We start from the raw sequence: 17,125 nt of genomic DNA, 5'->3' as shown, positions 1-17,125 counted from the left end.
ACCTGGCTTTTTTGTTGACTTGCAAAGCCTGACCAGTCGCTAGCTTGGTTTGGTGGAGGGAAATATATGCAAACAAATGAAGTGCTTGATTATGAATATTCATAAAAGGAATTTTTGTACACCTAGAACAGTTGCACATATATGTACTTTTCTTTTGTAAAAGAGCTACATAGTGCTATGAATAAAATGTACTTATTTGTTTATGACTGTGCAGGCGACAATGTCTTAGACTATATTGTTGCAGAATTTACACAGCACTGGATTTTCAAAAAGTGCACTGGGGTGAAATTTTATCCCCAAGGACTAGGTTAGGATTTAATAGTCTGTTTTTCTGGTGTCAGCATGGCACTGGAATTGTGTTGGCAGCCTCTGTGAACTATCACCTCCTATAAAGTGATAAGAGGCAATAGCAATCATCCAGTTGATGCTTCAGGTTTCTTACCAATGTTAGGAACTCACAAGTGTTTGAGTGTCAGCCTTCAACTGTGTCTCATTCATTCCTGAAAGAAGGTATGAGAGGATCCTGATGTATGAAGGTTGATTATTTCCCTGGAGGCTTCTAAGTGAAAATCCTCACAAGGGTGTTTTCATATATTGATTTTACTCAGACTAGTTGTTATCTCTGAATTTCAAAAGGAGTTTGGAATAAAATATGTCACCCCTTCATTGTCATGAGTGTGAAGTGTGCATGCGTGGTTGATGGAGGTTTAGATATAAAAAGGTAAATGTTTATGTAGAAGCAAGTCTCTTCAATGTGACATTTCCAAGCAAGGAGGTTTAGGATATGCAGCCTTTGTCTCCCTTTTTTTTTGTGGGGGAAAGAACCCCATGAAAAACACAAACATAACAGACATGGGAAGACTGGTGAAAGTCCACTGACCTTGAATAGTTGCCAGAGTGCTGTTACTCATCAGAGCTGGGCTGAGAGCACCGCCTAGTGTCCCTGGATTGAGACTGAGTAAGGCACCTCTGCAATCCCAAAACAGGAAACAAAAACAACTGAAGACAGAGCGGCTTTCCAGGCGAGCAGTCTTAGACACAGAAATAGAATTTAGAAGTCAAATTCCAATTTCCCCTGTTGAGTATCACAAAAACGGAGGCAGATCCTTTCAGCAGCATTTCTACCTACAATTTATTATTGACTGGTTGCATTCTTTAAAATCTATCTTAAAAGGGCAAGAAACGTAAGAACTTGCATTTAAACATTTTTATGCCTGAAAAGTGTTAATAATCTCTGATGAGCTGAACTACAGAATAATAATGAAAAAAGAATTAAGGCAACCATTATTTTCAAAAAGCACTTATTTTTAAGTAAAAGTACTAAATGTGCAGTGTATTGACATCTGATGCCTGAAGGCTAGATAGTTAAAATGGTAAGCTTTACGAATGGCAGATACTTACCCAGCTGCAAACTGTGAGGATGCCATCAAGCCTGGATTTAGTCCTGCTGCTGCTGCCATAGCAGCAAGACTTGCATTTGCAGGCAACTGTGCAGCTCCTTGGAGTGCTGCAGCTGCTGTTTGCAACCCAGAAGCAGTTACCATCACCTGGCTGGTCCCAATTGCTGAGGACATGGGGGTGGAGGTTGTCTGTGTTGTGCTGGTCTCACTGGCACTCGATGCCTCAGAAGTGGAAGCGGAGGCAGAAGGAGAGGGACTCAGGGAGGGTGATGTCACTGCCGAGGAAGCCGGGGGTGCGGTAGAAATCACAGTCGCTGTGTTGTTGGGGATGGTTTCTGTGGTGCCTGAAATGATAGTTTCAATCAGACTAAAATAGTTAATACTCCTGGAAGATACCTATAACTACAAGACAGACAGAGAACAAAAGACACCATTCCAATGGAATGAAAGGGCAATGTGCCAAAGTGTAAGAAAAAGAGGACTTATTAACTCAATGGACACTGTGTGTGAACAGAACCCAAAAAGCACTGTTTATCTTGGATCTGAGTGTATTAAAACTTGTTGCTTAATAAACAATCTTGGATACAAATGGTGCCAGTGATTCTCTGACATAATAGGTCACAAAATTTTATCTTTGTAATAGCAAGTACTTCTGCATTGAGCAAGTCTGAATATTCTCTTACCTGTGACTGCCAAACTAGTTACTGCCGCGCTGGTTAGAGGGAGCACAGGGTTGACAGTCAGGGTTGTAGCTGCACTGCTTGTCACAAGGCTTGGTGTGGTTGCCACCTAGAGGTCAGAACAAAACAGCTAAGCTTTCTTAGAAAGGAAAAGATTTAAATGTTTACTACTTACCTATAAATATAGAAGCGGGCAAACACATACTTTTATATAGCTTTGGATTTTCATTCATTGACACGTAGAACTATGCTACAGTACTACTTGTAGTGAGGAAATCATTAAGCTATGTGTAACACAAACACACATGTGAATCACACAGCTCAATCCAGCAATAATTCGTGTCTCGCTTGGTACTCAAAGCCCTCTGGAGGATGTCTTGTTCAATATAGACCAAAGTAGGAGCAATAGGTGGTGTACTGAATAAAGCAGTGACCACTGACGATAAAAACTTAAGATTTTGAAATCTGCATTATGTCAACTTCATTACCAAGAGGATAGGAGTGATTTTAATTTCTTCCAGTCTGGTATAACTCAAGTTAATTCTTACCAATGATGTTGGGCAAGGGAAAATTGCTTTGATGGGCGAGCTGCTGGTTCCACCACTACTTGGTGGGTTAATCCTTTTCTCCTTCTGGCGCCGGTTACAGAACCAAACACGGATCACCTCTTTCTCCATGTTCAGCTGGTCAGCTATCATGGTGATCTCTTCCGAGGTAGGCTTTTGGTTCTGAAATAGTGGTAATTTGGAAAGAAGAGCTCAGCTATAGTTTGGACATAGGGTGAATTCCCATGTTACAGGGAAGCTGCAACAATGAAAGCCAGCAGCTACCTATAATTGTTGCTGTTACATCTGAAGTATCTATCTCAGGGGTTGGCAAACTAAGGCCCCCAGGCCACATCAGGACCACCTAAAGCCTAAATCCGGCCCACAACACGAAGCTGGAACCCACCGTGAAGGCGAGACTCCCAGCAATGGTGACGAGAAGAAGAAGCTGAGCGGCGGTGGCTCTGCCAATCAAATGCCGCGCCTGAGGTAAACCAGGCGTGGCGTTTGATTGGTAGAGCCACAGACGCTCAGCCTCTTCCTCCCGTTGCTGTCGCCGCCCTGGTGCTCCTGTGGGCTAGAGAGTGGAGTGGACTGGACAAGCTTGCTCTGCCTACCCATGAGAAGCAGCGGCAGCAGTCCCTGGGAAGGTAAGTTCAGAGGCTGGGGGTGGGGGGTGGGGTGAGGACTATTTGCCCCCCTCGCCTCTTCTTTTAGCTCCCTCTGCTGCCACCTCTCTGGTCCGCCACAAGGTCTGAGGGACAGTGGACTGGCCCACGGCTAAAAAAAATTTGTCAACCCTTGATCTATCTCATAGCAGAAGAGATGCACCAGTTCCTCTTCTACTACTTACATGGGAAGGACAGAGGGTCAAGTAATTCACATAGTCATGGTGTGTCAGGTAATATAGTATTTTATAATGTTATTTAATTGTTCTTATGCCATTTTATCATTTCATGCTATGCTGAAACTACTCAGTTCAACAGATCGACTAACCTCCAGGAAACTCTTCTCTAAGGCCACACGTATGTTGGTCTCTATGCTGGTGCGTTTCTTCCTCCTGCGGTTCAAGCCCTCAATCCCCAGCCCTGGGGAATTCAGGGCACTTGGGCTGGAGAGAGCTGAATCTGATGAGAGGTTTTCTGAAAACAGTCAGCACAGTCAAGGTCACTAAAGCATGCTACGAATATATTTTTAAAAGGTACAGTACCACTCACAGTACTTGGTTAAACAACTACACATGAACCCATGTAATGGGCCCCCCTCCTCCTCAATCTCAACCTAGGAATGACCAGCACTGGGCCTCCTAATGATGCCAGACTACACTCCCATAGCATAGCTGAGGGTGTTCTCAATAAGGGTACCATGATTGTGGCATGCCCTTCCCTTACAGACCTGACTGACACTAACCTTAATTAGTTTCTAGCACCAGTTAAAAATGTATCCCAGGCCTTTAGTTAAGGGGCTTGCAGCCTGCCTCTGCTGACCTTATTTATTTGCTGTATGCGAATTGGGGTTATTGGTTTTGTACATAGTGTACAATATTTCATATTGTAATTTAATTTGCTTTATAATGTGAACCACTGTATAGTCCTGAAAGGTAGTATACAAACAAACAAATACCCAAAAATTCTATGGCTTGGATCTCAAGTTGCTGTGAGCAGAAATCCACTCATGGGACCTTCCCACAAATTGTCACCAATTATCCCTCCTCCCAGCAGCCCCCTGTTCCTCCCCTCCTTCAAATCTGCTCAAGAGAGTTGAAGCACCCTCCAGAACAGAGCGGGAGGTGGTGTGTAGCGGGCTACAGGATGAATTGCAAAAATCACTACCATTGGATCAAAAGCCATTCTGCAAACAAACTGAGCCCTTCAATTTGTGGAAGGGACATCCATAGCTGCCAAGTTCTCCCTTTTTTAAAGGGAAATTCCCTTATGCTGAATAGGCTTCCTCACGAGAAAAGGGAAAACTTGGCAGCTATGGACATCTAATATCTAAACCTATGGGTCCTATGTAGCAGAAATACTGAAACTAACAGTACTTGCTATTTAAAAAGCCATACTATACAGCTTAGATAGAAGGTCAGTTCTCAAGATCTGAAGGAGACAAGGTTTGATCAGACCTAATTGCATATGGCCACATTTAGGGTTATCTGCTAACTTTTTATATGCACCAGCCAATATTTTTGCTCATGTATTTTTGAGCATTTTTTGGTCTTAAGAATAAAAAGTGCCAGAGTAAGCTTATGATTCTGTGGTTGAAAAACACTGTACATGTTCAATTATTTTCACATCAGAGCCAGTGCCATACGAAAGCTTCAGAAAGGCTGCTCAAGTAAGTAGCCATTTATGCTTCTTCAATCTATTCCACTTGCATAACAGACTGAACAGACTGAAAGTATTTGTTGTAAGTAGAACAAAATTGAACCCCACCACAAAGAGCATTTGAATAAAAATCTTTAAGAAATTCAGAGCTGTTCTGCGGTATTTCAGGAAATTTTTAGGAAATTCTCACCTGCATCGTTGAGCCACTTTTCCAGAAGTGGTTTTAACTTGCACATGTTCTTAAAGCTGAGGTTCAAGGCTTCAAAGCGAGAGATAGTAGTTTGACTGAAGTCATTTCCATAGAGTTTACCCATAGCGAGCCCAACATCACCCTGCACGGTTGAAAGAAAAGAAGATGGGAATAAAAGAAGTTGCTGAACAACATATACTTCTATAGGACATGTGTAATAAAATAAATCTCATTACAAAGCTATTGACAGATACAACGGAGACACACTCAGATTTCTTCCGTCTTGGTGATACTTATGCTAGCTTTCCACTGAAATAAACTGTCCTTTTGAAGAATTTAACACATGCTTTAAAATTGGTATAAGATAGACCATCTTGCAAAAGTCTTGCTCAAGAAGGAATAAAGATGTTATCTACAGGTCACCGAATGCACCTAATTCTGTATCTTCAAAGGCCAATTACCGTACCTGATTAGCAATGAACTGTTTCTAAATTTCAAAGTTAGCGCTTGATCAAAGGATCTGACCTGCACCCTGTTTGGTAGGGAGGCCTGCTGAAGTGTTTATGTACAGTCAAACCTCAGTTGTCGAATGTAATCCGTTCTGGAAGCCTGTTTGGCTTCCGAAATGTTCGACAACCTAGGCATGGCTTCCGATTGGTTGCAGGAACTTCCTGCACTCAGCGGAAGCCATGCCGGACGTTTGGCTTCCGAAAAACGTCCGAGAGCTGAAATGTTCTGAAACGTTCGGGATCCGAGTTTTAACTGTATAAGGGATTCTGCCTCAGCACAGAGGGCTGACTCAGTTTCCACAGCCTTCAAGTCCAACAATTAAATGAAATTAAGCACTTTCTTCCAACGTTAAGGGAGCTCAGCTCAATGAGTGAGTGCCTCTGCATGTAGTCCCATAAAAAGTACCAGGGTCAAGTACATAAAATCATTTAATTCTTGTACGACTCATGACAGATCAAATTGACAACAGCTGGGAAACAACTGGGATAACAAACTGAATTATTTTTGTTTATGTAGGACAGCCACCACCTTTGGATACAATGAGGAGTCTAATGACTATACCACTTAAACTACGAATCTCCTACTTTAGATATTTATTTTAAATTGTAAAGTCTTCTTTTGATTTTTTTAAACTTGAGAATTGAACTGCAATAGGCAATTAGTCTTCTATATAAACTTGAACCCAGTAATTATTTCTGAAAGACAAAACAATAAATCTATAAGCATCTGAAAATAACTTACTGTACTACCGGCAAATAATTCTCTCTCACACACACTATGAGAAATTAAACCTTTATTACTTCAGTTTTCTAATTACTATCCTCTCACATAATTAAGCAATCACTATCATTAAAAACTAATTATGTATATAGCTTGTGCAATATAATTGTTAAGTAAATACTATGCTGTTTGGCATCCCAGTGGTACAATGTTTTGCTGCAAAACAGAGGAGTACAAGGTGCCCCTTTGACTTGGGGGACAGATGAATTTCCATCCACAATTGAATTTTTGCCCATCTCAGTTAAGGAAAGATTGATTAGGTTGTCACATAGGATATACATTCAATGGAGTTTGAAGTGCATACATCTGAAAAGCATGGATCATCCATACATCCTTAACGTAAATAAGTTGATCCTCATTAAGTCTGCTCAAATAAATTTTATTGGGAAAATTATTATGATCCTTTCCTAGCATTGCTTTTCTGCATGTATGGACCCACAAGACCACTTAAAAAAAATCTCATCATAAGCCCAAAATATTATGTCAATACAGAGAAGGTCCAATCTTCAATTACTACCATGCTTTTCTCAAAAGGTGGGGGAACCTTAAGAAAGGCATCCTCAGGTGAGCTCAGAAATGGACAGGTTTGTAAAGGAGTAGGCAGTCCTTAAGAAAGCCTGTAAAGCCCTGTAAAGCCCAACACTCTGCACAAAGCTTAGAAATGTATAGGGAACCAATGGAGCTCTTTTAGAACTGATGAAATATCATCTCCCATAAAGTGTGTTGCAATGGGTCATTTTGGTTATAACTAGATCATAGAGGCAAGTGGTCAGGCTATCTTTGTCGAGGAGGATCACAGCATGTACACCAGGTTAAGCTTGTAAAAAGAATTTTATACCACTGATATTTACTTCTGCATACAAAGTGGAGGCCATGGACTCACCACATTCTGAAACTCTGATCTTCAGCCCTATTTAGAAGCAAACCTCACTAGATTTGATGGAGGTGTTCTCAAATAAGTATAGAGGTATTTTTTCCAGTACAATGAACAGAAGGCAGCAGCCCACCAATTTATTCTCAGATTTCTGCTCCAAGGGTGGGCGTGAGCAGGTGAGCAGGGGGCGGGGAAGGGGGAAGTAGAGGAAAGAACTTTGATGGGATGGAGGAATGGGGCAGTTTTAGGAAGCATTTGAGGAACAGTTTGCCTACCTGTGATGCAGTGGTAGCCAGGGGGACAAATTAGAAGCCTTTGGAATCCCACAGCATACATGCTATGGTGTGGAGCCATAGTCTTGCAGCACCACTTTCTGAATCTGACCCACCAGGTAGTAATAAAACTACTGTGCCATTCACTCTCATCTCAGCCAGGCAGTCCAAAAGGATGTGGTGGATGATGGCATCAAAAGCTTTTGAAAGGTCCAGGAGAATTCGTAGGGGCAAACTCACCTTGATCTCCTTGCAAAGCTAATCCATTTGGATAACTAAAGTGGTTTCTGTACCGAACCCATCTGAAGTGGCAGCTCTGTAGCTCAACGGCACAACACATGATTTGCATGCAAAATCCCTTCTACCATCAGGTAGAATGGGGGAGGTCTGTAACCTTAGAGAACTGCTAGTAGCCAATGCAGACAATACTGAACTTAAGGAATAATGGTCTGCCTCGGTGTAAGGTGGCTTATGTTTGTTTGACATTAATAAAAGCCCACATAAGAAGTCATCACAAATTAGGAAAAGTGATATAGACACTGTCCTTCCAGATCTGAACACTGGTATTTACCCACTGTAGAGGGATCTTAAATCTTCCATTTTACCTGAGTAAATCCAAGTTTGATCCGTCTTTGTTTGAAAGTCTTGGCAAATTGCTCAAGCTCCTCAAGATCACTGGGCTCTTCCAAGCTGGGGGTATCAATTCGCTTTGGTGTTGACTGGCTCTGTGGAAGTGGCTGAATAGGGGTGGCTGCTATTGTGCGTGTTGGGGTTGCTGGCTGCTAAGAAATAGAAGAAAGCAGAGAGTGAAGTCAGATGACATATATAGAAATAAAGCATGGTTAGGCTTTTCTTGGTAAATGCTACCGGTAGTATCTACCATTTTCTAGCATACACATTGTATTTTAATTACTTAATCTCCAAAATAGGTATTGCAATCTAGAGCAGTGGTCCTCAACCTTGGGCCTCCAGATGTTTTTTGCCTACAACTCCCTTGATCCCTAGCTAGCAGGACCAGTGGTCAGGGATGATGGGAATTGTAGTCTCAAAACATCTGGAGGCCCAAGGTTGAGGACCACTGATCTAGAGTATTCTCAAAACAAAGGTGTCTCCTGATCCTTTAATTTTTCCGCTTAAGAATGAAGTACACTTTCCCCCAGTTATTCTCACTATGCAAAAAAGAGAATGATTGAACAAAGCAAAGGGATGAGTGGGAAGAGTAAAGTCCAAAAAGTCCAAAACAGCTCCAGAAAGAGATTATGGCTTTTCTGCTATAAAGCTTTTTAGCAAGTGACAATGTGATATCAGATGGACTTTGGACTGGTTCAGAAGTTGCATCTAAGCACAATTCCTATTCTGACAGTAGCTAGACTTCTAATCATTGCTTTCCAGATGCGTTAATACATTTTCCAGTAATTTCTTGATATGTAAAATATAGCATGACACATGCACACTGTGCTCAACCTTTTCCAGCGCAAGTGCAAATGTTTTTAGAATATGTCAACAACCTCTTAAGTGAGAGATAGCCACCAGTTCATTGTCTCTCTAGAATAATAAAATAGACAGCTTTTGCTATGCACCATGGCCTGAATTCTCTCATCCTACCCCCAACCAAGTAGGAATAAGAAAATTTATTGAAAACTGACCTGAGAGGTGAAAGTGATGCTTGGCTGAGACTGCAGGAGGTTGGCTTGGCTTTGCTGAGGTAGTTGCGTTAAGAGATTCTGCGCTTGCAGGAGACCTGAAAGAGAGGAGACATGAATTTTAAAAATTAAATAAATGAAATTGATCAAACTGATTTACTGCAGTATGGTGTCTTATGGGCACAGACCATACAGCTCCTTAGTATTTTATGCAGAAGTCTGCTGAAGGAAATCTATTTCAAGTATATCATTCCCCCACCCCCCACCCCCAAAAAACCACACAATGGAACTGAACTGCTTACTGAGCTCTGGGAAGTCTGCAAGATCTACCAGAACCCAGTAAGCAAGTCTGACAGCTCAAAAGCTCTTTCTGCACCGGGAAAATGCTGTGTAAAAAGAGCTTTTAAGCTTCTGCCTTCTGTGCTTTTAATCTGTGTGATTTCAACTGACCAGCCTTCAACCATGCAGAAGTTGAAATTGTACAAGTTAAACGTGCACAAGTTACTCGTATTCAGAGGAGGGATAGAAATAGGCATTGAGAGTGCAGGGGCACATGATAGCAATTCAAAGGTTTGAAGCACTGTAGGGTAACACATGTGCAGTGACACTATGTATAAGTGTTTATATGATAATACTAGAAGACAAGCCAAGATGGGCACGTTAGATGACAGATGGATGTAATGGAAACCTGGTGGAATGGAGAGTGCCAGTGGGACATGATGATCTCTGGATACAGATTCTATACATGGTCTAGAGGTGAGGCTGCTCTGTTTAACAGAGAGAACACAAGTCCAACAAGCTAGAAACCCCAAAAGGGGCATATTCCTTCACAGAAATGGGGGGGGGTGTTATACCAGCTCCCAAAAGTAATTTAGCACTGAGAATACCCCTGACCAAAATGCCCAGGGTAATCTTGAAATGAAGAATTAAATCAAGGAGGCATCCAAATGAGAAAATGCTACAGTAATGGGACATTTCAGTAACCCACGCATATAATGGGCTACATACATTTTCTAGTAATAAAAAAGAAATAACATTTATAGATATCCTAAATGACTGTTTTCTAACAGGTGGTCATTGTACCAACTAGATAGGCGGCAACCCTAGACTTAAAACTTAAGTGAAGCCCAGGAACTGGTGGAAGATGTGTTAAGCTGATTGGAAACAGTTACCATAGTGGTATCAAATTTAACATATATGTAAATTGCCAAGAAAATCCAATACAGTCACATTTTATTTCAAAGGAGGAAACTTCGCCAAAATGAGGTGATTGGTAAAATAGAAACTGAAAGGCAAAGTCAAGAGGGACAGGTCTCTCCAGAATCCCCAATGTTGTTCAAAACCACAATAATAGAAGCTTGGCTAGAATATATTCCACAGCTCTGGAAAGGTGCCCCCAGGATCATTAAGATGCCGATGTGGTAAAGAGCAGAGTCAAGGAAGCTATCAGAGGCAGGAAGGATTCCCTCAGAATCGGAATCCCTCAGAACGGAAGTGTAGTCCAAAAGAAATCCCTCAGAACGGAAGTGTAGTCCAAAAGAAAGACAGACCAATAAATAATAAACTAATGAAACCAATAAATGATAAACACAAAAAATATTTAATTACATTCAAAGCAGATGAATGCATAGGGAGGTAGTCAGGCCTTTGGATGACAAAAGAGCCAAATATGTGCTAAAGGAGTCTGCAGAGAAACTGAATCAATTATTTGTCTTCACAGTGCAAGATGTAGGGAAGACACCTGTGCCTGAATAAACTTTCATGGAGTTTTTTTTTAGGGAGTGAGGCAAATGGTGGTGACAAGTTCTAGGCCTTTTCACAAATTAGAAACTGAGAAATCATCTGGTCCAGACAGCACCCAAGAGTTTTGAAATGTGAAATTGCTGAACTTATAATAAAAATATGAAGACTGTCAATCAACTCCCATACCAGAGGACTTAGCAGTGTATTTTTAAAAAAGGATCTGGGGTGGGGTTGGGTTTTTTGGGAAATTGCAGGTCAATTATCTTAACGTCTGTTCCACAAAAACTGGTGGAAAGAATTGTTATGCCTTGCTGAAGCAGAACCAGAATAGTTTCTGCAAGGGCAAGTCCTGTGTTACGAACCTTTTACAGTTGTCTTTGAGTCTCAACAAGCATATCGGAAGAGGTGATCCAGTTGACATGCTGTCTTACTACCTTCAAAAGTTGACTTAATAATTTCAAAAAGCTGCGGGTAAAAGTATCTCACCCAAGACTCCTGAATAAACTTAGCAATCATGGAGTAAGAGAAGTCCTCTTATGGATCAGGAATTAAGAAACAGAAAGCAGAGTAGGAATAAATGAACAGTTCTCCCAATGCAAGGATGAAGAAAGTGAAGGCCACCAAGGATTGAGGCCTGTGCTTTTAACTTTTTAATGACCTGGAGTTAGGGGTAGCCAAGTTTGCTGATGATACCAAATTGTTGAGCTCCAAAAGGATCTCTACAAACTGGGTAAAAGAGCAGTAAAATGGCAAATGCAATTTATTGTAAGCAAGTGTAAAATGATGCACATTGGGACAAATCCCCCCCCCTCATTTCACATATACACTAATGGGGTCTGAAATGGCAGTGACTGACCAGGAATGAGACCTTGAGGTTGTAGAGGGTAACTCGATGAAGATGTTGACCCGACCCAGTGTGCGGCAGCTGTGAAAGAGTCGAATTTCATGTTAGGGATCATCACGAAAGGGACTGAAAATTTAACTGCCAATATCACAATGCTGTTATAACAAATATATGGGGAGACTACACTTGGAATACTGTGTATGGTTTCTAGTCACCTCCCCTCAAAAAGGATACTGCACAGCTGGAAATAAAATTCAGAAAAGTGGGAACTAAAGTGATCATGGGGTTGGAGTAACTCCCCTGAGGAAACATAAAGGGCTTTTAAGTTTAGGGGGGAAAGATGAGTGGTGGGAGTGGGGACGTGAGAGAGGTGCATAAGATTAGGTGTGGCATAGAAAAAGTGGACAGGCAGAAATCTCTCCTATTATATAGTACTAGAACTCAGGGGAAGCCAATGAAGCGGAATGTTGGAAGATTCAGGAGAAAAGAAAGTACTTCTTCACATAGCGCGTAGTTTAAACTATGGTATTTGCTCCCACAAATGTAGTGATGGCCACCAACTTGGATGGCTTTAAAAGAAGATTAGACAAATTCATGGAGGATCAGGCTATCAATGGTGTCTAGCCACGATGGCTATGTTCTAACTCTACAGTCGGAGGCAGGATGCCTCTGGATATCAGTTGCTGGGAATCGCAGGTAGGGAGAGTGCTGTTGCATTCAGGTCGTGCTTAGGGGCTTCCCATAGGGATCTTGTTGGCCACTGTAAGAACAGGATGCTGGACTAGATGGGTCTTTGGCCTGATGATAGAATTTTTAAAAATGACTTTTTGTAGCTTAAGGTTTTAGCCCAAATAAAGGCATATAGGGGAAAAGAGGTGTCCTGTATACTCACTATTTCCAAAACTGTCAAAAAGAAGAAGAAAAGGGTACTATATTAAAGAAGGGGAAGGATAAGGATTCCAGAGAAGCCATGCCTGCATACTTATTGGACTTCTGCTCATGTGATGGATGTATTCACCCAGATGGTCCCTACTCTATAGTATCAAACATCTTTCCTAAAATTTACATGCCTGAGTATTAAATACCTCTGATTGCTGGTTTGCCTGCAACAAAATATCTTTATAAAGAACTTAAGTCCTTTAGGAAACGTCTTGCTCACCCTGCTGCCCCTGCGGCGTCTGTGAGATGATGAACTGTGCTGGTTGCAAGTTGGTTGTTGGATGCACCAACACAAACTGTTGCAGGTTGAGATTCTGTTGTTGGAGCTGCTGCAGGTGCTGCAAATCCTTGAAGAAGCAAAACAGAATTAAGAGTTTTTCAAACTTAAACAGCCATTCCCTCCCCTTCAAAAGCAAAACAAACCCATTAGGAAAAGAACAGTGATCCAAAATTCTTACTCTGCAAACACAGGACATCTGAATTTAATAGCACATAAAGAAATGAACATTTACTAATTCATAGAATCATAGAATGACCTGAAAAAAGTTGCTAACGCGAAGGAACAACAGCAAAGTATTGATTAAAGGATGTAGTCCTCCTCTTGAGGTTTTCAGCATATCATCAATTTCACTAATAGAAACAAAATTTTAGCATCAGCAAATGTTGAAGTTTTAGGCTGCCACGGAGCTCTGCTTGTCCCCAGGCTCCTTCAGTTTTTGTATCTGCCCTCCACAGGTGATGGGGGCTTTGGTAGGAAATGACTAGTGCAGCCATCAACAGCCCACCAGTCTCATCAACCCTGCTCATAAGGAGACCTGCTGGAATTTTATGCCAGCTGCATCATACAAGCAGAGGGATGCTACTGGAAATCTGCCTTTGCTTTCTCATACATCTGCTTCCAGGCAAGCAGCAGCTACCAAAACAGTGGTGAGATAAAGTACATACCATCTCCTTCCTCTTGACCCTAGCCTGTGCCATCCACAGAAGTGTTTGTGGATCCCACAATTGTTTATGTGGGGACATGTTCATCATGGGGGGGGGGGGCGGAGAGTAAACATGGAACAATATGGTGTCTGGGCAGTAATCTATGGCCATGTTTCACACATCAGAAATTTAACCCTCGGAATCCTACTGACTTGATGGCTTTTGTAGGTCTGGTAAGAAGCCATCAGATTCAAAACATTTGCCCATTGTACTACCATGATAAAAAAAATAAAGAGCTAGAACTTGAGTGGTAAGAACATACTATGAAAAATGAAAAACAATTTCCTCACAGCATGCTAAATTGTGTTTTGTTATGTACATTGTAGCTATCAGGATGTGGTATAATTTATATTAGTTCTGTAAACTGCCTTACCAGTAGGTGAACAGAGAGCTATAAACACTACTATATAAATGTTAGGGGGAAAACCCTGCTAGCATTTATTCCATTTATTCATATTCTTACAGAAGATTTCTTGCGATGATCACAGCTAGAGTTAAGTTGTGTGTGTAAAATCAGTTAAATATAATAATGAGTCTGAAACAGAGATCTGGTCAGTGAAACAATTCAAGAACAGGGCTATAAAAACAATTATTTGGATAATGTATTTATAATAATAATTCAAACAAGCTAAGCAGGGCTCTGTTGTAAGCGATTGATGAAGCCCATGTACTCCAATTTGCAGTGGAAAAAGTGACGGACTTCAGATAGATATATCTCAGCAACCCTATAAGGTAGGTTAAGGTGACAGGTAAGGAAGTGGTCCTAAGTGACCCAATGAGTAGGTAACTGAACTCAGGTTTCCCAGGTTTAATTCTAATACTACACTGGCTCCCAACTTTCATTTTTGCTCCTTGTGACCATGATCTACCAGAATTATTAACTGTACTTATAGGCCACTCAAAAGCAGAGTTCACATGGAGACTCGCAACTAGAAATAAAATAATTAAAAATTAATTAGCGCGCATGCAGCAAAACACAAGTCCAAGAAATTTAACTTTACATTAATTTCATATACATCTCAAAGTGATTCATACCATACGCTAAAAATCACTAAGAATAGGCTTAAAAACAATACACAAATCAACTAAAGATAGGCAGAAACCTAGTTCCCATCCCTACTCACACCCAGCTGGAAAAACTTGTTGAAACAAGAATGTCTTCAATTGATTCTGGAAATTACAAACAGAGGGCACCTGCTGTATCTCAACAATGATGCTGTTACACAAACAGTTGCATTGAAAACCCTGCAGCATAGTGTCATGGCAAGAACTTCTGATATTTTTAGGGTTTCAATAACAGACCCTATTACAAAGAAATAACTTGCTGGGCATATGGAGGGCAAGGCAGTCTCTCAAATAAATTGGTCCAGAGATGCTTGTTTATGTCGTCAGGCTGCAAAAACTGAAACTGATCTCACAAAAAGGCTTAGCAGATGACTGGAAATCTCACTTGGAGCTGCATAAATCATGGATTCAAGCACATTATGGAGGTGAGTGACTTCATTCTCTAAAGTGTCTAGAAAGCAAAAGTCTCCGAGGGCTCCTGAGCTCAATCCACCAATACAGGTGTCCAGAGTCCACAGACCACTCTGAAGAGCTCTGCTACGTAGTTATTCAATGGTGCAATGGAGACAGTGAAGCAGGCCCTCCTTGCTGCTTTCACTGCTGCAAAGTAGGCATGATTATGTGCTCTAACACAGCATTTGAGAGGATGCTCAGAAGGAACCATATCTATGGCCCTCCACATCTCACTATTCTCCAGTGAAACGAGGGCCTTGGCAGGTTTGCCTGTTTAACCCATCAGAAAATACCTATAGCATTCAGGAATACCTAAGTGATCTACCCTAACTGGTCCTCTACCCCTGCAGGGGGAAATTGGTGTCAAAATTGATGACAAAAGGGGCATAGAAACACCTCCTCATTTCCAGGCATCCAACCTCACCACTAGGAGCAAAAACCAAATCAGGAGCATGTTCTGCATTGTGTGTCAGGTCAATGATCACTTGAAACAGCCCCATGGTTGCTATGAAGTCCTGAGTTGAATCAGTGTTAACACTCCCTTAATAACTCAACCAAGAACCAAACTGCATATGCGAGTCTCGTTAAGATTTAACAGCCGAATCATGGTTTGGTTCTTGTGAACAGCTTTGTGCCCACACCCTCCCTTTAATGTCCTCTCTCATTTCTGGGTCTGAAATACTACATTTTATTTCAACTCATTTCAAACCATGGTTGTCTCCAAACCAGAATGGGAAAATAATGGTTTGCATGAACTTTAATTTACCCACTTTGGATGTCACATCAAATTGTGGCTTGCAAAAATCAGGAAAGGAGGAAAGCAAGTGGAGTGGAAAGAGCAAGTGCTCAAATGTAAAAACTGTTTATAAGAGCCAGGATTATTTGACCTGAACGTTGCCATGCCTGCATTTTATAAAAGGAAACTTGTAGCTTTCTTTAACAGGGATGTGTGGTCTTTGGAAATCAGAGGACCAAGCAGACTATGTTGCCAAGGTATTCAAAACACTGCCTTGTGAGCCCTTATTCAGTTGCACTGCGAACAGAAGAGTAACAAAAGAGACATATTAGGGCAGGCCAACATGATCAATGGTTCGAAAGACAAAGCTCACCTGTGCAATTTGTATCGGTTGAGATAGAGGGATTTGTGTCATGGGCGTTGCAGCAGAAGCTGAGATGGTGGCGCCTGCAGCATTGTGCTGCTGACTGGCTGAATGCTGCACTGCAGCTGCCAGCAACTGTGCCTGTGCCTGTTGTATCAATAATTGCTGCTGGGCTGGTGTTAACGTGAGCTAGGAACAAGTTTTAGGACAGTAGTTAATAGTACGAAACATCATCCCTATCCCCATCACTATTTATTTCTGACCAGTTGCCTTCAAACAAGCCACCATATACAGGGAGCAGATGTTTATTCCAGGTAAGATAAAAATCAACCAATATATCAACCCATATTTCACCTCATCTAAATGGTACTGGCATAAGCATTGTATCATTGTGACCACGGCATTATTGTGGCACTGCTTCAATATTAATGCGAAAAAGGTAATTAGCTAGCAAGCAATGGAAAGAAACAGCACTGACAGGAAATAGCAAGCAAAAAGAACAAGCCATCACTGACAGGCTTTGAAAAGAAATTTACACCCACCAGAAGCAGAAGCGATTAGCCAGATGAATGAGAAATAGCAATACTGGCTGTGGTTACCAAACAAACTGATAATACTCCAGCTGCTTCACATTAGCATGAATCCCTGGCATGTTTCATCATTTCCATTATGCCTTAAGATATAGCTGAGGAACATGTGCACCATTTGTTCCCCTCCAAGTCAATTCCCCCCCCCCTTCCGTCTGCCTTTTTGTTTTGATAGGATTGAGCTGGTAGGTT

General features: G+C 41.4%; 1 protein-coding gene across 6 annotated transcripts in view; it reads right to left on the bottom strand.

The window, feature by feature from the left end:
- Window positions 1-17,125, bottom strand: part of POU2F1 (POU class 2 homeobox 1) — a 104,789-nt gene that overhangs the window by 13,955 nt on the left and 73,709 nt on the right. For 2 of the 6 annotated variants that reach the window (XM_035116369.2, XM_035116374.2), the window contains 11 exons: window positions 16,356-16,535; window positions 12,965-13,091; window positions 11,818-11,886; window positions 9,222-9,316; window positions 8,181-8,357; window positions 5,140-5,281; window positions 3,622-3,767; window positions 2,629-2,808; window positions 2,084-2,189; window positions 1,402-1,744; window positions 881-969 (listed from right to left, as the gene is read on the bottom strand). In XM_035116369.2, coding sequence (XP_034972260.1) covers window positions 881-969; window positions 1,402-1,744; window positions 2,084-2,189; window positions 2,629-2,808; window positions 3,622-3,767; window positions 5,140-5,281; window positions 8,181-8,357; window positions 9,222-9,316; window positions 11,818-11,886; window positions 12,965-13,091; window positions 16,356-16,535 — 1,654 coding nt within the window. Of the gene's footprint in view, window positions 1-829; window positions 1,745-2,083; window positions 2,190-2,628; window positions 2,809-3,621; window positions 3,768-5,139; window positions 5,282-8,180; window positions 8,358-9,221; window positions 9,317-11,817; window positions 11,887-12,964; window positions 13,092-16,355; window positions 16,536-17,125 lie in introns of those variants that run through there. The other 4 variants (XM_035116370.2, XM_035116371.2, XM_035116372.2 and 1 more) reach the window with 4 other exon arrangements.

The sequence above is a fragment of the Zootoca vivipara genome, chromosome 4 (assembly GCF_963506605.1).
Source record: "Zootoca vivipara chromosome 4, rZooViv1.1, whole genome shotgun sequence".
Classification (NCBI taxonomy): Eukaryota; Metazoa; Chordata; class Lepidosauria; order Squamata; family Lacertidae; genus Zootoca; species Zootoca vivipara.
This window is presented reverse-complemented; position numbering and strand designations above follow the sequence as displayed.